The 24572-nt window shown below is 46.1% G+C and overlaps 1 protein-coding gene across 1 annotated transcript in view; it reads right to left on the bottom strand.

Annotated features, from left to right (window-relative positions):
* The window catches only part of SPEF2 (sperm flagellar 2), a gene marked incomplete at its 5' end in the record, with an annotated part of 550273 nt that overhangs the window by 426551 nt on the left and 99150 nt on the right, over positions 1-24572 (bottom strand). The window contains one exon of the mRNA XM_030191922.1: positions 10720-10799. Within this exon, the coding sequence (XP_030047782.1) occupies positions 10720-10799 (80 nt within the window). The remainder of the gene's footprint in view (positions 1-10719; positions 10800-24572) is intronic.

Below are 24572 nucleotides of genomic sequence, written 5' to 3'. Positions count from 1 at the left end.
CTGTGGGTTGGCTATAATCTCTGTTAACACCCCTGCTAGGCGGTGGGCTAAGATACCCGCAAATATCTTTGCTTCATAATTTATTAGGGATATAGGTCGATAGGATTCAGGTTTATTCTGATCTTTATTCGGTTTTAAAAATACCATTATATCCGCTACTTTCAACGTTGCTGGGAGTTCCCCTTTTTCCACCGCCGCATTAAAAAGTTCGGTCAGTGGTTGTGCTATATTACAGGATCACTTTATTATCATTGCAAATTATTCTCTAAGAAAGACAATGCCTTCAATTCTGAATTCAAGGATTGGGAAACTAGGTCATACTGCTGAACAATATGACATAAATTGTCATGTCAGTGTGAAAAACTTGATACTATTTACTGGAACTGTCATGGCCAAAGCTCTGATAATGCCAGTAACAAACTTCTTGTCTTCCACTAGGTGGTCAGCAAGAGCTAATCAGACCAGAGCTTTACAATATGGTTACAGAACCATTTAGGATGCACTGGATGAAATATGTGTTGATAACAGACATCCCAAAGCAGCTCAATATGAAGCACATCAGGTAAGAACTAAGCCGCTTTGAGCCTGCATTGTGTGGGAAAGCGCGGGATACAAATGTAATAAATTAATTAATTAATTAATTAACAGTCTGGAAACTGCAATTATAACGGTCATGTGGGAAGCCTGTCAATTTTAGAAACTTGATCTTTGAGGATTATTGATTTAGACCCAACTCATGAGAAAGGGCATGCTTTAGACTTTGTTTCATTCTTCTCTGGGTCTATTTCTCATTTAACAACAAGTGATACTATTTGGAAACCAGTAAGTCTGGCCACTTTCTGGCTGAATTCACATTATTTTTATCCATATCAATCTCTACAGCATCATCTATTCCTATACTGACTAGACATAGAATAGATTCAACTGTTTTTTTGGACGAAGATTCTTACTTAATTAGATCTTGCAACAGTTTCTGATCATCTGAATATCTAGCATAATGTGCTCTCCACAATAAACTGATACTCTGTCACCGACTATTTGTAAACTGAATTCAGCTAGACATCAGGCACCATGGTATACTATTGAGCTGGCTGCTTTGAAGAAAACTTGTCATTAGCTAGAACATCAGTGGAGAAAGGCCAAAAATGCAGCAAGTAGACTTGAATGGAAACAGTTTTTAAACATCATTTATAAACTGCCAAGCACACATATTATGCCAATCTAATAGAAAATAATGTTTTAGATCAAAAGAAACTTTTTGGCCTGTTTCATACTTTGACATCTTCAAATTCAAATGTCAATGACTTACAACTTTGCCCCTCTGCTGATAGTCTGGCATTTTACTTTTCTGATAAAATAAAAATTAGAAATTTATTTCCTCCAGATCTTGATACAGTAACTACGTCTTCGGTTCATGATAATTGTATTAGCTGCCCAGCCAATAGAATTTGAGCAGATTTTCCACCACTTTCAGTTTATAAGCTCAAACTCTTGATTGGGAAGTTATCCAATTCCAAATCCAATTGTCTATTGGATAGATGTCATCTTATGTGAGATATCTCAAGTCAGCTGGTTGCTTGGCTTACTTTACTCCTCGGTCACACAGAGGCAGTCTTCCAGACTGGTAACTCCATCATAGTACACCTGTTCATACCCATTTCAACCAATCAGGATGACTTTTATTCTCTGTAATAATTATGGTGCTTTTGTTTCAAGACCAATCATCTGGAGACTTAGGGCTTGTCCTATCTGTCTACAGCTCACTAGATTAAAACACGAGCTCAGTAAAGTAAAACAGGAACTAGATGCACTTAAAGCAACATCTAGGACCGCACAGTATCATACTGCACAGAATAATACCAAATTATCACCACTACCACAAAGGATAAAACCACCTAAGAATACACGGATCACGGTAGGTTCAGGTAGACTTCGTTATGTGACAAGAAAGCATCCGCCCTCACAAGTGTTGACCATACAAAATTCTTTTGCTCCATTACAGCACTGTGATGTTCTTAAAAACAGAACGGAAGCCGAAGAAAAAGCAATGAAAGTGGAACAAAAAGATATGAAGGTACCCAAAGAGAAAAGAAACCCCCAAATCAGTAATGTTGAAACGCATACCAGGAAATGTAGATGGAAAGCGATGACCACAAATGCTCGCAGTCTAAGCAATAAAGTTCATGACCTTCAGGCCCTGATGCTGGAGGCAGACTTGGATGTTGTTGCAATCACGGAGATGTGGCTCAATGGTTCCCATGAATGGGATGCTAGCATACCAGGCTATAATCTATTTAGGAAGGATAGAGAGGGTCGTAAAGGTGGAGGAGTAGCTCTGTTTGTGAGGAATGATATCACGGCGACTGAAATGACAGGGACCTGGGGAAAGGAAGAAGGATAGAACCTCTGTCCACGTGGGTGTTGTCTACAGACTCTCGACACAATTAGAGGAACTACATAAAGATTTGATCGCAGATATTCAAAAATTGGGAAAGAAGAGAGAGGTTCTGTTGATGGGAGATTTCAATCTGCCAGATGTAGATTGGAAGGTTCCATCTGCGGAATCGGAAAGTAGACAGATAGTTGATGCTTTTCAAAGTGCTCTGCTCAGACAAATGGTGACGGAACCCAAGAGGGAGGGAGTGCCGCTGGATCTGGTGCTCACAAATGGGGATAGTGTATCAAATGTCCGGGTGGGTGCCCACCTGGGCGACAGTGACCATCAAACGGTTTGGTTCGATATGACGGCTGAAGTGGAGGGCAGCCACTCAAAGTCTTAGATTTCAAGCGTGCTGATTTTAGTAAAATGGGGGAATACCTGAGGAAGGAGCTGATGGGCTGGGAGAATGAACAAGAAGTGGAAGGACAGTGGTCCAGGCTAAAAGAAGCTATAAATAGAGCCACAAGCATTTATGTAAGGAGAGTAAATAAAAGCAAGAGAAAAAGGAAACCGATATGGTTCTCCAAGCAAGTGGCCGAGAAAATAAAGGCTAAAGAGCTGGCGTTCCTGAAATACACAAAAACTCAAGAAGCCGAATACGGAGAGGAATACCGGAGGAAACTGAAAGAAGCCAAGAGAGAGAGATACGTCTGGCGAAAGCGCAAGCGGAAGAAAATATGGCTAGAAATGTAAGGAGGGGTGACAAAAATTTCTTCAGGTATATTAGTGAAAGGAGGAAGACAAATAAGGGAATTGGGAGACTGAAAGACGCTGCAAACCGCTATGTAGATAATGATGAAGAAAAAGCAAATTTGCTAAATAGATATTTTTGACCTATTTTCACAGAAGAAAATCCTGGAGAAGGACCGCGATGGACTGGCAAAAGTACAAATGAAAATGGAATAGATATAGCACCGTTCACGGAAGAGAGTGTGTATAAACAACTTGAAAAGCTAAAGGTGGACAAAGCCGAGGGACCAGACGGGATCCACCCCAGGATATTAAAGGAGCTCAGAGAGGTTCTGGCGGGTCCTCTTAAAGATTTGTTTAATAAATCATTGGAAACGGGAGAGGTTCCGTGGGATTGGAGAATGGCAGATGTGGTCCCTCTTCACAAAAGTGGTGATAGGGAAGAAGCTGGAAACTACAGGCCGGTAAGCCTCACTTCCATTATTGGAAAAGTAATGGAAGCGATGCTGAAGGAAAGGATAGTGAAATTCCTGGAAGCCAATAAGTTGCAAGATCCGAGACAACATAGTTTTACCAAAGGTAAATCGTGCCAAACGAATCTCATTGAATTCTTTGACTGGGTGACTGAAGAATTAAATCAGGGATGTGCTATAGACGTAATCTACCTAGATTTCAGCATGCTTTTGGCACGGTTCCCCACAGGAGGCTCTTGAACAAACTGGACAGGCTGAAGATAGGACCCGAAGTGGTGAACTGGATTAGGAACTAGTTGACGGACAGATGCCAGAGGGTGGTAGTAAATGGAATGCGATCGGAGGAGGGAAAGGTGAGTAGTGGAGTGCCTCAGGGATCGGTGCTGGGACCGATTCTGTTCAATATATTTGTGAGTGACATTGCTGAAGGGTTAGAAGATAAAGTTTGCCTTTTTGCGGGTGATACTAAGATTTGTAACAGAGTGGACACCCGGGAGGGAGTGGAAAACACGAAAAAGGATCTGCAGAAGCTAGAAGAATGGTCTAAGGTTTGGCAATTAAAATTCAATGCGAAGAAATGCAAAGTGATGCACTTAGGGAGTAGAAATCCACGGGAGACGTATGTGTTAGGCGGTGAGAGTCTGATAGGTACCAACAGGGAGAGGGATCTTGGGGTGATAGTATCTGAGGATCTGAAGGCGACGAAACAGTGTGACAAGGCGGTGGCCGTAAGTAGAAGGTTGCTAGGCTGTATAGAGAGGGGAGTGACCAGCAGAAGAAAAGAGGTTTTAATGCCCCTGTATAAGTCGTTGGTGAGGCCCCACCTGGAGTATTGTGTTCAGTTCTGGAGGCCGTATCTTGCTAAGGATGTAAAAAGAATTGAAGCAGTGCAAAGAAAAGCTACGAGAATGGTATGGGATTTGCGTTACAAGACATATGAGAAGAGACTTGCGGACCTGAACATGTATACCCTGGAGGAAAGGAGAAACAGGGGTGATATGATACAGACGTTCAAATATCTGAAAGGTATTAATCCGCAAACAAACCTTTTCCGGAGATAGGAAGGAGGTAGAACTAGAGGGCATGATATGAGATTGAAGGGGGGCAGACTCAGGAAAAATGTCAGGAAGTATTTTTTCATGGAGAGAGTGGTGGATGCTTGGAATGCTCTCCCAGGGAAGGTGGTGGAGAGGAAAACGGTAACGGAATTCAAACATGTGTGGGATAAACATAAAGGAATCCTGTTCCGAGGGAATGGATCCTCAGAAGCTTAGCTGAGATTGGGTGGCAGAGCCGGTGGTGGGAGGCAGGGCTGGTGGTTGGGAGGCGGGGATAGTGCGGGGCAGACTTATACGGACTGTGCCAGAACCGGTGGTTGGGAGGCAGGGATATTGCTGGGCAGACTTATATGGTCTGTGCCCTGAAAATGACAGATACAAATCAAGGTAAGGTATACACAAAAAGTAGCACATATGAGTTTATCCTGTTGGGCAGACTGGATGGACCATGCAGGTCTTTTTCTGCCGTCATCTACTATGTATATGTTACTAAGTTTCAACAGGGCTCATTTCCAACAGCTCTGGCTGTCTGGTTTAACAATTTTCCTATTCTGAAAAATGTTAAATTGGACTCTGATCAGCCTGCAAGCTACAGACCAGTGGCCAGTATTCCTCTTCTTGCAAAGTTACTGGAAGCATATGTGGCAGAATTATCATCTGATTTTCTTATCAAATGTAACTGTTTGCATTCCCTGCAATTTGGTTTCCGACCATTTCATTCTACAGAGGCTGTTTTGTTGGCTATCATATCAGAAGTAAAATTACTGTTTTCTCAGGGTAAAGCTGCCATACTACTACAGTTTGATCTTACCACTGCTTTCGGTTAATCATAACATTTTATTCTATAAGTTGAGTCTTTTGGATATTGTAGGTAGTGTACTTAATTGGATTAGAGAGTTTTTGATCTACAGACATTATTGTGTTAAAATGAACAATAAACTTTCAGCTCAGTGGAAATCACCTTGCGGTGCTCCATAAGGGTCCCCCCTTTCCCCAATGCTGTTTAATGTCTATATGATTTCATTCTGACACAGTTTTCTCTCTCTGAGGGCTAAGTTTATTTCTTATGCAGATATATTTTTTTGTTATTGATTCCATGATGCCCAGTGTTATATCTTGTATGGAAAGGATTGAAAAACTGAGTGTTGCCCATAGTTTCAAATTAAATAAAGATATGAAAAAATTATTATTCATTCATTCATTTATTCAAGTATTTATATACCGCTTAGACATAAGTGGTTTACAGTTTCATTGTACAGGTACTGGGTCTGTCCTTAGTGAGCTCACAGTCTAAACAGTACATTGTACTGTTGTACCTGGGGCAATGGAAGGTTAAGTGACTTACCCAGGGTCACACAGAGCTACAGAGGGAATTGACCGTGCAGGTGCATCCACTACTGTTAAACTTGTACTAAGTAATGATTTAACATGGGTGTAGAATCAGTTTCAAATTTGGGGAGTTTATGTGAATACCTCCCTATCTTTGGTTCCCCAGATCAACTCTATGGTTATCAGTGTTTTTAAACTTCATCAGGTAAGAAACATTTGTTTATTATTCTCTGAAAGACATTTTATGATTCTGGCTCTTTTGTCTCATCTAGATTATTGTAATAATTTGTACTTTTTATGTAGAGAGGTGTGGTGGCCGTGTTAGTCCACTCTTAAAGGTTTATCAATAGAAATCAAACAAAATGAAACATGGAAAAGAAAATATGATGATACCTTTTTTTATTGGACATAGTCATTTACTACACTTTCTCGACTGCAAGTTTTACAGAATGCCATAGCCAAACTGATTTATGGTAAGAATTTGATCATGCCACCCCTGTTTAGTGAATTTACATTGACTTCCAGTTGCGACCTGAATTTCTTTTAAGCTGGCTTGTCTGTCTATAAAATATTTGAAGGGTCTTGTCCAGAGTATCTGGTTAAACTATTTGCACTCCCATTATCTCCTTCTTCTTCTAGGAGACTCCTGCCTTCTTTATGTTCCTTCTGTAGTGGGTGTTAAATATAAGCCCCCTCAATATTCAAAGGCATTCAACTGACCAGGATCGGCACCTGCCGGTTAAATCCCCCATAACCGGCTATCCAGCGATACTCAGAATGCACTAAATCCTGCTGTGGTGTGTAGTTGGAAGGTAGGCATAGACATGGACAGTACTTGGGCAGAGGTTGAGCAGGGTGCACAGTTACATGCATAAATTATAGAATGTTATCATTTATGTACATGTTTTCACAATTTAGGCATGAGCATTTATACCAGCTCTTTGCCTAGTGTAAGTGCTCATAACTAAATTATATATCCATATCTAACCTGTTACGCTAGTAGTTTATAAAGAAAAATAGGCACCTATAGAACAGGTACCACCACATAGGCACCATACAAACATACCCTTTAGGCATCTAGATGTAAGTGCACTGTTACAGAATTGAACTCTATATAGAATTCCATTTGGGCACAGATAAAAAATTAGCACTAAGCGCTATTCTAAAACCGGTACTCAGTGTTGGGTGCTGTTTATAGAATAGCATTTGGTGCCGGGAACCGCACCAGAGGATTTACACCAAGTAAAACCTGGTGTAAATTCTTGTGCCTAAATTAGGCATGGGTATCCATTATTCTATAAAACTGCCCAAATTCCAGGACTGCCCCTAATGCACTCATGCCCCTTTCCATGTCCACGCCCCCTTTTCAGATCTGCATATTATTACAGCACCTAAAAATGTGCATGCAAATTTTAATTAAAGCAAATTAGCATTATTAGTGCCTATTTACTGGCTCATTTATCAATTAAATTGCATATGCAAATTGGGTGTGCACCCATATTTGAACACACAATGGAGTTTTTCTCCTTTCCTCCATTCATATACTCAGGCACATCTGAGTAGGGGACTCAGCTGAAACAGCCATGTTAAAATATGGTAGCGGGGGGGAGGGGGGGTAAGAATATATTTGGGCAGACAACTGGCATAGAGTGAGCAGTGACTGAAAGTGAGGTGCTTATCCAGCTTATAATCGAAAGAGAAAAACGCTTATATTGCGACCCAAATCGGGAGATGGGCATCTTTCTCCCGTGGGCGCCCAAATCGGTATAATCGAAAGCCGATTTTGGGCGTTTCCAACTGCAATCCATCGCGGAAACGGGTAAAGTTGACGGGGGCATGTTGGAGGCGTGGTGAAGGCGGAACTGGGGCGTGGTTATCGGCCGAGCAGAGATGGGCGTCTTTAGCTGATAATCGAAAAAAAAAAGGCGTTTTTACCGCGATTTGGGGTCACTTTTTTTGGACCCTTTTTTTTTTCACGAACAGGTCCCAAAAAAGTGCCTCAACTGACCAAATGACCACTGGAGGGAATCGGGGATGACTTCCCCGGACTCCCCCAGTGGTCACTAACCCCCTCCCACCAAAAAAACCCCACTTTAAAAACTTTTTTTCCAGCCTCTATGCCAGCCTCAAATGCCGTACCCACCTCCATGACAGCAGAATGTGTTCTATCCTGTGACAGCCTTTCCCTGGTTCTGATGTGGCTCTCGGGTGAGTGTGACACCTTTTCTGTTATGCGCACTGCAGAATCACATCAGCAATGCATTGTGGTTGGTGTAGGGTATTGGGCTCCGTGATTCCACTAGCTTGTGGCAAATGCTCACGATGTTGGTAGCTGGTAGGCTCTACTCCCATGGTGCTTTTCCCTCTGCTTACTGGGTTAGAGTGTGCCCTGTTTTGTTTCCGGTAGTCCATGAGGTAGTGGCCATTTTTGTAAGCCAATTTTAGATCCCTTTCACATGTTACAGAACTTAGTTCTTACCTTGAATGTGGCTAAAAGAGGGCATTCTGCCAGCTCTGACCTACTGCTCATCTCAGTACCAGGGAGACTCGTTGCCAGTGGGGCACAACCTCTGATCTGCAGTTAACTGTGAGTAAGCGTGCTTATTCCAATAAAGGACGTTTTCAGAGAGATTAGTCTTCAGGTGTCAACTGGTGTGCCAATGTTATATAGCAGCAAAAAGTCCTAGAGGCATGCGTGTATGCAGGTCCCTGGAGCACTTTTAGTGGGTACCACAGTGCACTTCAGCCAGGTGGACGCAGGCCCATCCCCCCCCTACCTGTAACACTTGTGCTGGTAAATGGGAGGCCTCCAAAACCCACTGTACCCACATGTAGGTGCCCCCTTCACTCCTAAGAGCTATGGTAGTGTTGAACATTTGAGGGTAGTGGGTTTTGGGGGAGGGGGGTTGGGTGCTCAGCACCCGTGGTAAGGGACCTATGCATGTGGAAGTGTTGTCTGAAGTCCACCGCACTGACCTCTAGGGTGCCCAGTTGGTGTCCTGGCATGTCAGGGGGGCGAGTGTACTACAAATCGTGGCCCCTCCCACGACCAAATGGCTCGGATTAGGACGTTTTTTTGATCTGGGCGTTTTTAGTTTCCATTATCGCTAAAAAAAACAAAAGCCCAGCTGAAAAACGTCCATTTTTTCGAAAATACGGTCTGTCCCGCCTCTTCACGTACCCCTTTTCGGACATAGACACCCATGGAGATAGGCATTCACGTTCGATTATGCCCCTCCACGTGTGGCTAAATCAATGCACTTCTATTTTCACAGGCAGCGTTTATCTATTGGGCAACATTCCTGTTTAGCAATTGAAAGGGAGTCTTCTGCCAGCATTCCTGTCTGTTTCTAAGAAATGAGAGTGCAATATTTTGGTACCGGTACCATCCCCCAACAGCAGAAATGCCAATGAATGAGTACATGTAGGCTTTTCAATCTTCTTCCCTCTCCTTCTGCACTCACTCCCTGTCCCCCCTACCCTCTTATACTGTTTTCCACTCCCTACCCTTTGCTACTGTTCTTCCTTTCCTTCCATCCGCTCACAAACTCTCTATCCCTCCTTTTGCTGCCACTAAACCTTGTACCTCTCCTTTCTCTAACACTCCTTTTCACTTCCTCACTTCCCCTTTCCCTTCTTGTATTCTCCCCTTCTTTTTCTCTTCTCTAACCCCACTCCTACCCTTATGCTCCACTCCTCCTTTCTTTCTTCTTCCCTAAACCATTCCATCCCTTATGCTCTGCTCCCTCACCCCTCTTCTTCCCTTCTCTTAAGTCAGGCCAATCATTTCCAATGGGACTTGGGGTTTTCCACCACCTTTTCAGTCTACCCTGCCACTCTCCCCTACTACTTGCCAGACGATCCCAAGAACTCCTGCCAAATTTTCAGTCTGTCCTGTCTCTGATTTTTGTTCTTCACACTGCCACTCTGCTCTGCTCTGCTCTTTATAGAGGAAATGAAAGCCAATATGTTTGTTTGTATATGCACAAACAGATGTGTATGGATAGACATAGGGACCCTCCCCAAAAGGCATTATCACTTAAGCAAAAGGCACTGAATTATCCCCGATAAGAGTAAATATTGAAAGCTGAAGAGAAAAATAATTAGTTAACTTTGGTTGAAAGAAAGACACAAACAGAAAAAAAAAAGGAGAGGAAAACCTGTGAAGGGACGAATCTGAAAAAACAAAGGAGCAGGGGCAGACCAGGAACCTTCCACAACAAAGAAAACCCAGAAGGTCTGAGGTCGTGGCTAAAAATCTATTTTTTAGAAATCCACACAAAAGCCATTAATGAACTAGAATAAACATCCATCCAAAGGCGTAGAGTCACAGGAGCAAACAAATGGACTCAAATATCCACCAAAAGGAAACAATCACAGAAACAAATAATTGGACTCGGCACAGATCTATGTTTCGGTGAGAAATGCCCCAGGGGAAGGTTTATGGTCCAAACTGCTCCCTTTTTTTTCACTTTGTTTAAAGGAGCCATGAAACTGACAGTCAGCTCAACTATCCAGTCACTCAGTTTTACACTAATGTGTTTTCTTCTGTTTCTAAATATGATACAACAAATTAAGACTGCACTGGCAGTTCAAAATGTTAATAAACTGTGGTTACAGAAATCAAGCATTTTTGTTTTGTAAGACTCATAGCCCAACAGGAGTTCCAAATTGTCAACAATTCCAATTTCCCCCTGGAAACTAATGTAAAAATGTACTAAGTCATTACCTGTCAATGGAATGAATGCTACTAGATGGACTCTCCTTCTTATGCGATTTTTCAAACTTCATAATTTCAGTGTAGACATCCTGCAGAAGCAGCAATGACAATGTCATTCTTTGGTCAGATGCATGCAGTTGGCTATTTTGTGCTAAGTTTATAACTGTATGCAAAGGTAAAAAGTGTACGCATGCTCTTCTCTGTGCGAACTGTGCTAGATTTTCAGAGTGAAAGTATGCCTGTAAAAAATAACTCCAAGGAAACTATGCACTTACCTGCTCTTTGTGTTGTATAATCCAGGGGCGTAGCCAGACTTCGGCGGAAGGGGGGGCCAGAGCCCAAGGTGAGGGGGCACATCCCCCCCTGCCGAACCCCTCCCCCTGCGCCACCATTTTTGACCCCCCCCCCGACGCCATCTTTGACCCCTCCCCTGGTGTCGCCAACCCTCCCCCGTCGCCGTCACCGTCAAGTACCTGTGCTGGCGGGGGTCCCCAATCCCCGCCAGCCGAAGTTCTGTATCTTCACTGAAAATTCTTCAGCTCGTCTCTGGGTCGGCGCGTTGCTGCAGACTGCTGCAGCAGCTGATCTGATTCTGCAAGCGGGAAGCCGATTCTCTTTGCGTGGTATGAATCGTCCTGACGTCCTGCACGTTCCTACGATTCATACCACGCAAAGAGAATCGGCTTCCCGCTTGTAGAATCAGATCAGCTGCTGCAGGCTGCAGCAACGCGCCAGCCCAGAGACGGGCTGAAGAATTTTCAGTGAAGACACAGAACTTCGGCTGGCGGTGATTGGGGACCCCCGCCAGCACAGGTACTCGACGGCGATGGCAACGGCGACGGGGGAGGGTTGGCGGCGACGGGGGAGGGGTCCAGGGCCAAATCTGAGGGGGCCCAGGCTCCCTCAGGCCCCATGTAGCTATGCCACTGGTATAATCTTACTAAAAATTATACATAGTTAGTAGAATTTTCTAAACTATGCAGGTAAATCTAAATGCCTCCCCTCAACCCCAAACACCTATTCAAACAGAGGATAAGCTTACACATATACAGGATGCATCTGCATAAATTTACCCACACAGCAAGCAGACTTTCCATTTCTGCTGGTAAAGCAAAGTTTTTCCAACAGAAATGCCTTTGAAAATTATCCTGGTGCTGAAGAGACTTCGCAGCCCATCTGAATATTCCTCCCAGGGTCTACTGAGGTGACTTTCAGGCCCAGCTCAAACCATTCAGTCCTCTACTCCTGCTACCATACACTCCCTTTGGCACCTTGCCAAATGCTGGGGAAGTTTTGTAGCCCATCTGGACATTCCTCCCAGTGTCCTTTGAAGTGACTTCCAGTTTCAATACATTCGAGTCTCTGTTCCTGCTACCCCAAGCTCATTCTGGCTGCCTACCAGTTGGCACATGTCATATTATATCACCATAGGTTTGTACTTTCCCTTCTTCTATTTCCTATAGCTCCACTACATTTTCTCTTCCTGATGCAAGCTCTCCCCAGTCTTGTTCCCCGTCTCAAACCACTACAGATTTCAAAACAACATTGCCAATTTTCCACTTTCAACACCTCACCATTCATTTTGTCTTCTAACTTCTCACCTGTCAAGCTTCAAGGTGTTCCTCCTTTCATTAAGCCATCTCCATTCTGTCTGAGTGCATCTCATCTTTCTCACCATCATCATGCCTCCTCTACTCTACTCTTCTCTACTGTCCTGCTCATTCTTTTCCTCTGCTGGGGATACCAATCCTAATCCTAATTACTTCTCACCAAACCTGTGCAGATCAAACCACAAGTTCTCTATCTTATTCCTATTCATCTCCTTTCTCCCTCTTATTTCCCTTTCTCGTGTGACTTCTGAAATGTCCGCTCTATCCCCAACATGCATGCCTACATTCATGACCTCTATATAATGTACGCTGCAACTTCTTGCTCTGAGACTTGGTATTTCCCTGAAGACTCTGCTTCAGTTGCTGCCTTCTGTCATGGAAGATATTTTTTACTTCTATACACCTTGCCTGGATCACCACAGCACTAGTGTTGGGCTGCTACTTTTCCTTTCTTGTAGGTTCCAACCCAACTCAGTCTCACTTCTTTTCTTCCTCTGAAGTCCACTCCATCCACCTATTCATTCTACTACCTCTCCAGGTAGCTGTCATTTATTGATCTCCCTGAAAAGTCCCTCTCTTCCTTTCTCACTGACTTTGACTCCTGGCTTTCCTTATTTCTCAAAGCACCCTTCTCTTCCCTTATTGTTGAGTACTAACATTCATGTGGATAACCCCTCTAACTCTTATGCCTCAAAGTTTCTTGATTTCACATCCTCGTTCAATCTACAGCTATGTTACACAACTCCTACACACCAGCATGGCCACTGCCTCATCTTCTTCTCAAACTGCTCAAACTTCTCCATCTGTTCTTTCCCTCTCTATCATCTGATCACCTTCATACTTCCAAATCCACATTCTCGTCCAATCACCAGCAAACACATTTAGGAATATTTAGGCTACTGCCCATGCACTCTCTCATCCACTATGTGATTCAAGCCTGTCTCTTCTCATAACACTATACTCTCTTCCGCTTTGGACATTCTTGCTCCTCCCTGTTCTATGAGATGTACCAAACCCCAACTTCAACTAACCTCCAGAATCCCCTAACTATGTTCCTGTACGTGCTCTGCTGAGTATCTTCAGCTAAACTTCCATGCTCAGTTCATACATTTCAAATTGTTGCTGACTCTTTTCTTGCCAAATAAAAGTTCTATGTCCATTTGACAAACTTTCTTGTTTCCAACCCTGATCATCTCTTTGCCACAATGAACTACCTCCTCAAAATTTCTCCACCTATAACACCCACACACACTCCACTTTCACTTTCTGTCCCAACCATGGCTGAGTACTTCCATGACAAGGTTCGCAAAGTTAGTAAGGTTTGCAAAATTAATCTTGAGTTCTCCACCAGGTCACCTCCATCTCTCCTTCCCCCACTTCATTCTCACAACCTTCCTTCAATCCCTGCCACTCTTCTTCCTTTTCTAAAATCACAGAGAAGGAACCTTCACATCTTCTCTCTTCTTCCACACACACTACCTGCTCCTCTGATCCCACTGTCAACCATCTATTCAGCTCTAGCTCCCTTAATGGTATCCATTCCATTTGACACAGCCTCTATCTATCACTTGCCACTGTAACTGCTCCTGATGCCTTCAAATATGGTGTGATTAGACCACTCCTCACAAAATCTTCTCTGGACCCTACCTGCCCTTCCAACTATTGTAAGCTCTATCGAGCAGGGACTATCTCTAATGTGTTTGAGTACACATTCAGGCTCATTTTCGAAAGAGAAGGATGCCCATCTTTCGACACAAATCAGAAGATGGGCGTCCTTCTCCCAGGGTCGTCCAAATTGGTATAATCGAAAGCCAATTTTGAACATCCCCGTCGCAGAGATGGCCAAAGTTCAAGGAGGCATATCGGAGGCGTAGCGAAGGCGGGACTTGGGCGTGCCTAACACATGGACGTCCTCGATCCATAATATAAAAAAAGGGCGTCCCTGACGAGCACTTGGACGACTTTACCTGGCCCTGTTTTTCTTACGACCAAGGCACAAAAAGGTGGCCAAAATGACCAGATGACCACTGCAGAGAATCGGGGATGACCTCCCCTTACTTGTTTAAAAATATTTTTTGCCAGCCTCAGATGTCATACTCAGGTCCATGACAGCAGTATGCAGGTACCTGGAGCAGTTTTAGTGGGTGCAGTGCACTTCAGGCAGGCGGACCCAGGCCCATCCCCCTCCCTACCTGTTACATTTGTGGAGGAAACAGCGAGCCCTCCAAAACCCACTGTACCCACATCTAGGTACCCCCCTTCACCCATAAGGGCTATGGTAATGGTGTACAGTTGTGGGTAATGGGTTTTGGGGGGCTCAGAACACAAGGTAAGGGAGCTATGTACCTGGGAGCAATTTATGAAGTCCACTGCAGTGCCCCCTAGGGTGCCCGGTTGGTGTCCTGGCATTTCAGGGGGACCAGGGCACTACAAATGCTGGCTCCTCCCATGACCAAAGGGCTTGCATTTTGGTTGTTTCTGAGATGGTCGTCCTTGGTTTCCATTGTCGCCGAAAATCAGAAACGACCAAGTCTAGGGATGACCATCTCTAAGGACGACCTAAATTTCAAGATTTGGACGTCCCCAACCGTATTATCGAAACGAAAGATGGACGTCCATCTTGTTTTGATAATACGGGTTTCCCCGCCCCTCCATCAGGATGTTTTGCGAGGACGTCCTCAACAAAACTTGGGCGTCCCTTTCGTTTATACCCCTCACTGTGTACACCCAGTAGCGCTACAGAACATAAGAGTAGCCATATTAAGTCAGACCAATGGTCCATCTAGCCCAATATCTTGTTTTCCAAACAGTGGGCAAGCCAGGTCACAAGTACCTGGCAGAAACCCATATTGTGGCAACACTCCATACTACAAATCCCAGGGCAAGAAGTTGCTTCCCATGTCAGCTTCAATAGCAGACAATGGACTTTTCCTTCAGGAATTTGTCCAAACCTTTTTTAAACCCAGATACACTAACCGCTGTTACCACCTCCTCTGGCAAAGAGTTCCAGAGCTTAACTATTTGTTAAGTGAAAAAATATTTCCTCCTATTTGTTTTAAAAATATTTCCATATAACCTCCTCAAATGTCTCCTAGTCTTTGTATTTTTGGAACGAATAAAAAATTAATTTACTTCTACTTGTTCTACACCATTCAGGATTTTGTACACCTCAATTGTATCTCCCCTTATCCATCTCTTTTCCAAAATGAAGAATCCTAACCTCTTTAGTCTTTCCTCATACGAGAGGAGTTCCATCCCCTTTATCATTTTGGTCGCTCTTCTTTGAACCTTTTCTAATTCCATTTTATCTTTTTTGAGACACAGTGACCAGAACTGAACTTAATACTCAAGATGCGGACGTACCATGGAGCAATACAAAGGCATTATAGTATTTTCAGTCTTATTCACCATCCCTTTCCTTTTAATTCCTAGCATCCTGTTTGCTTTTTTGGCTGCCACCTCACATTGAGCAGAAGATTTCAGAGTATTTTCTACACCCAGGTCTTTTTCTTGAGCGCTGACTCCCAAGGTGGACCCTTGCATCAGGTAACTGTGATTCGGATTACTCTTTCCAATGTGCATCACCTTGCATTTGTCCACATTAAATTTCATCTGTCACTTGGACACCCAGTCTTCCAATTTCCTAAGGTCTTCCTGCATTATTTCACAGTCCGCATGTGTTTTAACAACCTTGAATAGTTTTGTGTCATCTGCAAATTTGATCACCTCACTCATCGTTCCGATTTCCATATCATTTACAAATATGTTAAATAGTACCAGTCCCAGTACAGATCCCTGTGGCACTCCACTATTACTCTCCTCCATTGAGAGAAATGACCATTTAACCCTACCCTCTGTTTTCTGTCCAATAACTAATTCCTAATCAACATCAGAACCTTGCCTCCTATCCCATGACTCTTTAATGTTCTCGGGAGTCTCTCATGAGGAACTTTATCAAAAGCTTTCTGAAAATCTAGATGCACTACATCAACTGGCTCACCTTTATCCACTTGTTTATTGATGCCTTCAAAGAAATGAAGCAAATTGGTGGCGTGAATCTAGATTTTCAGAAAGCTTTTGATAAAGTTCCTCATGAGAGACTTCCAGAAATAATAGTAGTAGTAGTATCCTCATGTTAATTTTCAAAGCCCCTTCCACTGGCAAAACAGTGTTTTATCTGTGAAAATGGGCTTTTAGAAAACTGATCGCCCTTTATACAAAGTAAGGTCACATGTGTAGTGCCTCTGCAAGTGTAAGTTTTCTAGCAGTAACAAGAGGTGTTCCCTGGGGCAAGGGGAGCTTTTGCATTTACAAAAACATATTTCCATTTTCAAAAGTATGTGTATATGTGTCCCTGGAAAACAAGTCACTGCTGAAGGTTCTTTACACACAGATAAATTGGCTTTGAAATCTGAGGAGAGATAATTAATATTTACTGTGACTAGCCCAAGTGTCTCGTATTCCGTGATTTTGCAGATTATACTTGATGATTCGCTTATCTAGATATGGTTGGATCTGAAAAATTACCTGCACTTGTAGGCATAAATGTGTGCAGGCAGTTGTCCTGGGGTAATTTTCAAAGGAAAAGTACACACATACAAACATATTTTCCATCCGAAAATTAGTAGAAACTACTCATGGACTTCACATAAATGTGGGCTATTACACAATTACCCCCTTTGATATTAGCAATGTAAAGTAAAAAAAAAATTAAACATGGCTAATATTTCCTCCTGGAAGAGGAAGCTGATTGAAAGCGTACCTGGAGAGGATCTTTTAGGGTATCACTATATTGACTGATGAAAGTAGCTGCATCTTGTACCTTATTCTCTGAAGAGATTCTCTCCATGACATGGCAAGTCAGCAAGATTTTCCTGCAGATCCAGTTTTAGGTCTGAGGCCTGTAGCTAGGTGAGTCCCTGAGTGCCAGTTCACAGACTCACCTAGCTACAGTCAAAAATATCACAAGTCACCTGGACTATGCATTTTCTGCACTCCTTCCATTTCGCTATTAGTGAGTGGAGTTTCTCTAGGAAGAATGTCTGCAAACTCTGTAACACTGCACACAGTGTTACACAAATACATGCCCATGAAGAGCTGGTAGGATGCTACATGGGATGATAGCATAGCATTGTGAAATAAATTCTTCCCAAAAGATTCCAGTGTCTGAGCCTCCCTCTCAGGTGGCACTGAGTGACACGGGGCTTTTTTTAGAGTGGATTTGAACAACATGGTGGTGAGGAAGGGAAAATTAGGTTCTTACCTTGGTAATTTTCTTTCCTTTAGTCATAGCAGATGAAGCCATTACGTATTGTGTCCATCAACCAGCAGGGGGAGATAGAGAGCACTCAACTTTTCACAGTGCCTCATGGCCAGCCAGCTCCACTGCCTCTTCAGTATTTGAAGCTTCCAAAGCAGTATGGCAAACCGCAATGGGAATAACATGAACTTTCCTCATAGCGAACGATGGCCCCTTAACAAGGGCATGAACTCAAAAGGAGGGAATGAACACATCCTCCTAGAGGGAATAAACTCGTCCTCCTTATTGTATAACTGGAGGGGATACACGCAACCTCCTGGAGGGAATAAACTCATCCTCCAAAACATAAACTGGTGGGAATGGACTCATCCTCCTATAAGTGTACATGAATCCTGAAGACTGTTTTCCAACTTTCTCCCAAGGAAGGAACTTCAGGAAACAAGAACAGAACCTGAAACAGATTCACAGCATACAGACAATTATACAGGGAGGGCTCATGGCTTCATCTGCTATGACTAAAGGAAAGAAAATTACCAAGGTAAGAACCTAATTTTCCCTTCCTTGTCATCAAGCAGATGAAGCCATTACGTATGGGATGTACCAAAGCAATCCCTATATAAGGTGGGAACAGGTCACACCATGCGCTAGCACTTGTGCTCCAAAACGCGCATCCCTCCTAGCAGCCACATCCAGCCTGTAATGTCGGGCAAAAGAGAGCTTAGAAACCCATGTTGCTGCACTGCATATCTCTTGACAAGAGAGTGCTCCAGTTTCAGCCCAAGAGGAAGAAATCGCTCTGGTAGAATGCGCCTTAAAGGCTACAGGCGGAGACCGGCCGGCAAGCAGATAAGCTGAAAAGATAGTTTCTTTGAGCCAGTGGGCAATAGTGGCTTTAGACGCTGGAGACCCTCTGCGAGGACCTGATAGCAAAACAAACAGATGATCATAGATCCTGAAAGAGATAGTAACTCGCAGATACTGCAGCAGAGTCCTGCGCACATCCAACAGGTGCAATTGCCCAAAAGATTCTGGAAACTCCTCCTTATCAAAGGAGGGCAAGAAAATAGGCTGGTTTAGGTGAAACGCTGAAACCACCTTAGGCATGAAGGAAGGCACGGTCCGAACTGTGACCCTGGACTCTGAGAATTGCAGAAATGGGTCTCTACAGGACAGCGCCTGGAGCTCTGACACCAGTCTCGCCGAAGTAATGGCCACAAGAAAAACGGCCTTTAGTGTCAAATCTTTCTCCGATGCTCGCCGAAGCGGCTCAAAAGGAGAAGCCTGCAGGGCCTTCAAAACTAGCCCCAGGTTCCAAGCTGGACAGGGTGCTCGCACGGAACGCTGGAGCCGAAGAAACCGTGCCACATCTGGATGAGCAGCTAAAGACACGCCTTCAACCTTACCACGAAGGGAGGCCAACGCTGCCACTTGCACCCACAGGGAATTATAGGCCAAGCCTATTTGTACACCATCCTGCAAAAAGTCCAGAATCGGCGAGGATGGTGTGATCGCTTTCGAAGCACACCAAGACTCAAACTGGCGCCAAATTCTGACATAAGCCACGGAAGTGGAATGCTTGCGGGCCTGCAGGAGAGTGGAAATGACTGTGTTTGAATAGCCTTTGTCCCTCAATTGCGCCCTCTCATTCGCCATGCCATAAGACCAAAGTGGCAGGCGTCCTCCATGGCTACCGGGCCCTGTGACAACAGGTTCGGTACCAGAGGTGAAAGAAGGGGAGCCTCCACTAGCATCTGTCGGAGGTCCGCATACCAAGGCCTCCTGGGCCAATCCGGGGCGATGAGGACCACTTCTCCTGGGTGCAGCCGAATCCGCAGGAGCACGCGCCCTATCAAGGGCCACGGAGGGAACACATATAGTAGGCCCGGAGGCCAGGGCTGAGTCAAGGCATCCAACCCTGCCGAGCGAGGATCTCTCCGTCTGCTGAAGAAGCACGGGACTTTGGCATTTGAACTTCTCGCCATAAGATCCATCACGGGCTTGCCCCATTTGGCACATATCTGCAGGAATACTTCATCTGCTAGTTCCCATTCTGCTGGATCGATCTGATGCCTGCTTAGATAATCGGCTTGCACGTTGCTCTGACCTGCAATGTGAGCTGCCGACAGAAACTGAAGATGCAGCTCGGCCCAGTGGCAAATCTGTTCGGCCTGCGCGGCCAGTGCTCTGCACTGAGTGCCGCCTTGTCGATTTATGTAGGCCACTGCTGTCGTGTTGTCCGACATCACTCTGACAGCCAATCCTTCCAGGGTCACTTGAAAGGCCAGAAGCGCCTGAAACACCGCTTTCAACTCCAGGCGGTTGATGGACCACTCCGACTCCTCTGGTGTCCATATACCCTGGGCATGCTTCCCCTTGCAAAAAGGTTCGAAAGTTCGTGGTGGAGAAGCCACCAAAATCGCTCCGGGCCCCGCCCTCGAGGGCAGAGCAATGGCAGAACAACGAAGGGGTTGGCAGGGAGGCGGGGGGGGGGGGTCGGAAATCGCTCCAGGCCCCACCCTCGTGTCAAACATCATGACGTTGGGGGCGGAGCAATGGCAGAACAACGAAGGGGTTGGCCAGGGAGGGAGGGAGGGGGGGTGTTGGCAACGAAAACCTTGCTAGCACCAGTTTCATTTGCTCTGAAACGGGCTTCTTTTACTAGTAATTTCATATATCTCTTCGACAAACTGCTTACTCCATGTTTTGTGTGATTTACTTTATGATTTCTTATTAAAATGTTTAGTTTCCCAGAGTAATTACTGCTTATTACCTCTTGCTGGGTTGTTGATGTTGGTCTTCTTCTGGGACATATCGTCTGGAAAAATAGCCGCAGCAAAATCAAAACGACTCAGTGGTGACAAAAATACCACAGAAAACTGCTCGAGTCCTATAATCAACCTACACCGAGGATTTATTCCATTGCTGGTCCAACAGAATGGAATAAATTATCGGTTGCTCTTAGGAAGGTAAAATTATGTATCATACCTGATAATTTTCTTTCCATTAATCATAGCTGATCAATCCATAGACTGGTGGGTTGTGTCCATCTACCAGCAGGTGGAGATAGAGAGCAATCCTTTTGCCTCCCTATATGTGGTCATGTGCTGCCGGAAACTCCTCAGTATGTCGATATCAAAGCTCCATCCACAGGACTCAGCACTTAGAGAATTACACCCACAAAGGGACACTCTGCCCAGCTCACCACCGCCAAAACGGGGGAGGGGAATCAATCCAGCTCATCCCCACACAAGTGGGGGAGGGGAATCCGTCCAGCTCATCCCCGCGGAGCGGGGGAGGGACACCACACCCGCCGATGCGGGGGGGATCTGGCTTATCCTGCAACCGCAACCGCGGGAGGAGCTGACTGACCCCAACACCGCTGAGGCGGGAGGGGTACAAAGCTGCCCCTACAGCCGCACGAAGCGGGAGGGAGCGCCGGCAGAATTTAGGTCTCAATCCAGCCCCGTAAAACGGAGGGGAGAGGAATGCAGCAGCTCACTGTAACACAAAATCGTCTCAACTCCCGAAGAATTCAATCGAAAAAACTTGAACACGAAGATCCTCCTGAACAGGAACAGAAGACTAAACTTGAACCTGAAATGCAATCAGAATATAAACAGAACAGATATCTGGGAGGGGCTATGGATTGATCAGCTATGATTAATGGAAAGAAAATTATCAGGTATGATACATAATTTTACCTTCCATATCATCATGCTGATCAATCCATAGACTGGTGGGATGTACCGAAGTAGTACTCACCCAGGGCGGGACATAGAAATCCCTGACCGCAACACTGAAGCTCCAAACCGGGCCTCCGCCCGAGCAGCCACAGTCAAGCGGTAATGCCTGGAGAAGGTATGAGCTGATGCCCAAGTTGCCGCCTTACAAATCTCTTCCAAGGAGACGGACGCGGCCTCTGCCATCGAGGCCGCCTGTGCTCTAGTGGAGTGAGCCTTCAGCTGGATAGGCGGCATCTTCCCCGCGGCCACATAAGCCGCTAGAATGGTTTCCTTGACCCATCGTGCCACTGTAGGCTTGGATGCCTGCAGACCCTTACGAGGACCTGCGAACAGCACAAACAGATGATCCAACTTCCGGAAATCATTGGTCACTTCCAAGTATCTGATTATGACTCGTCTCACATCTAGATATTTGAGAGCAGAGTACTCCTCTGGGTAGTCCTCCCTATGAAAGGAGGGTAGGCAGAGCTGCTGATTCACATGGAAACAAGAAACAATCTTGGGCAGGAAGGAAGGCACTGTGCGAATAGACACTCCTGCCTCAGTGAACTGCAGGAACGGTTCCCGACATGATAGCGCCTGGAGCTCGGAAACTCGTCTGGCTGAAGTGATAGCCACCAAAAAGACTGCTTTCAACGTCAGGTCTTTCAGAGATGCCCTCGACAAGGGTTCAAAAGACGGCTTCTGCAAGGCTCTTAGCACCAGATTGAGATTCTACGCAGGCACCACCGAGCGCAGAGGAGGGCGTAGGTGATTAACTCCCTTGAGAAAGCGCACCACATCTGGCTGCGAGGCCAGGGAAGCACCCTTCAGGCGACCCCTGAAGCAAGCCAGAGCCGCTACCTGGACTTTAAGGGAACTGAGCGACAGGCCTTTCTCCAGACTTTCTTGCAGGAACGCCAACACTGAAGAAATTGGAGCAGTGAAGGGAGAAAGAGAGCCTGCCTCACACCACGATGCAAAGGTACGCCAAACCCTGGCGTAAGCAGTAGAAGTAGAGCGCTTTCTCGCTCTCAGCATAGTGGCGATGACCTTGTCTGAGAAGCCCTTCTTCCTCAGACGCTGCCACTCAATAGCCAGGCCGTAAGACCAAAGGGGGAGGGATCCTCCATCACCACGGGATCCTGATGCAACAGGCCCTGCTCCGCTGGCAGCCGCAGAGGGCCGTCCACTGAGAGCCTGATCAAGTCCGCATACCAGGGACGTCTGGGCCAGTCCGGACCCACCAGGATTATCCGGCCCGGATACTTTGCCACCCGGTCTAGCACCCTTCCCAACATGGGCCAGGGCGGGAACACATAGAGAAGCTCCTGCGTCGGCCACTGTTGGAGAAGAGCATCTACTCCCAGAGATCTACTCCCATCAGATCTAGGCTCGGCTGGCCCCAGCGCTTCGTGATATCCACGAACACCTGAGCCGATAGCTGCCACTCTCCGGGATCCAAGGTATGGCGACTGAGAAAGTCCGCCTTGACACTCATGACTCCCGCAATGTGGGCCGCCGACAGCTGTTCCAGGTTCTCTTCCGCCCACTGGCATAGACTCATGGCCTCCTTGGCTAGAGGGGCGCTCTTGGTACCTCCCTGGCGATTGACATAGGCCATAGCCGTGGCATTGTCTGTCATGACCCATACTGGCTTCAACGCCAGTACCGGGAGAAACTCCAAAAGCGCCAACCGAATGGCTCTGAGTTCCAGGAGGTTGATAGACCACTTTGCCTCTGCAGGAGACCAGAGCCCCTGCGCTGTCCGTCCCAAGCAGTGGGCTCCCCAGCCCGTCAAAGAGGCGTCCGTCGTGACGACAACCCACTCCGGGGTCAAAAGAGGCATTCCTACGGACAACTTGTCTGTCCTCAGCCACCAGCTCAGCGCCTTGCTGCTGGGTCCAAGGGAAGGTGCACAGTGTAATCCTCCGACACTGGAGTCCAGCGCTGCAGAAGAGAGTGTTGTAGTGGTCTCATATGAGCCCTGGCCCAGGGCACTACTTCCATCGTGGCCGTCATAGAGCCCAACAGCTGCACATAGTGCCAAGCCCGAAGAGGAGAGGCTACAAAGAACTGGTCCACCTGAGCCTGAAGCTTGACAATCCATTGTCTGGCAGGAACACTCTGCCCACTTGGGTGTCGAAACAAACTCCCAGATACTCCAGGGACTGAGTCGGGCGCAGCTGGCTTTTCTCCCAGTTGATGATCCACCCCAGGGAGCTCAAAAGAGCAATCACCCGGTCTACAGCTCTGCCGAACTCTGCATAAGAGGGGGCTCGGATCAACCAGTCGTCCAGATAAGGATGGACTTGTACTCCTTCCTTTCGTAGGAAGGCCGCGATGACCACCATTACTTTGGAGAAGGTCCGCGGAGCAGTAGCCAACCCGAACGGGAGGGCTCTGAACTGGAAGTGACGGTCCAGGACTGCAAAACGCAGAACGCGTTGATGAGGAGGCCAGATGGGAATATGCAAGTAAGCTTCCTTGATGTCCAAGGATGCCAGGAACTCCCCTGCCTTCACTGCCGCTATAACAGAGCGGAGAGTCTCCATTCGGAAGTGCCGAACTTTCAAGGCCCGATTGACCCCTTTGAGGTCGAGGATAGGCCGTACAGAACCTCCTTTCTTTGGCACCACAAAGTAAATGGAGTAACGTCCCTTGCCAAGCTGATCTTCTGGCACCAGAACGACCGCACCCAGGCGGATCAGATTGTCCAAAGTCTGCTGCACTGCCACAACTTTGACCGGAGACTTGCAGGGAGAGTGCACAAACCCGTCTCTTAAGCGTCGGCAGAACTCTAGCTTGTAGCCGTCTCTGATGACTTCCAGCACCCAAGCGTCTGAAGTTACCCTGGTCCACTCGCCCAGAAACGAGGACAGGCGTCCTCCAATCTGCTCTGGGCCATGGACCAGGGCCCCGTCATTGGGTATGAGACCCTGGGGGAAAACCGGAGGACGCATCTCCGGGACGGCGGTCTCTGCGAAAGGAATGCTGCTTGGGGGAGAAGTTCCTCTTGAAGGAAGAGGGGGCAGAGGAGCCCGACTTGCCCGGACGATACCGACGGGCTTCCTGAAACCGTCCTTTGGAGGAACCGGGGCGGGCACCACTGGCCCGAGCCCTGACCTCTGGTAACCTCTTGCCCTTAGACGTGCCGAGATCGGTCACAATTTTGTCCAGCTCGACCCCAAAGAGCAGCTTGCCTTTAAAAGGCAACTTAGCCAGGCGAGACTTAGAGGCGTGGTCAGCAGACCAATGCTTCAGCCAGAG

This window comes from Microcaecilia unicolor, chromosome 2, assembly GCF_901765095.1.
Source record: "Microcaecilia unicolor chromosome 2, aMicUni1.1, whole genome shotgun sequence".
In the NCBI taxonomy this organism is placed as follows: Eukaryota; Metazoa; Chordata; class Amphibia; order Gymnophiona; family Siphonopidae; genus Microcaecilia; species Microcaecilia unicolor.
This window is presented reverse-complemented; position numbering and strand designations above follow the sequence as displayed.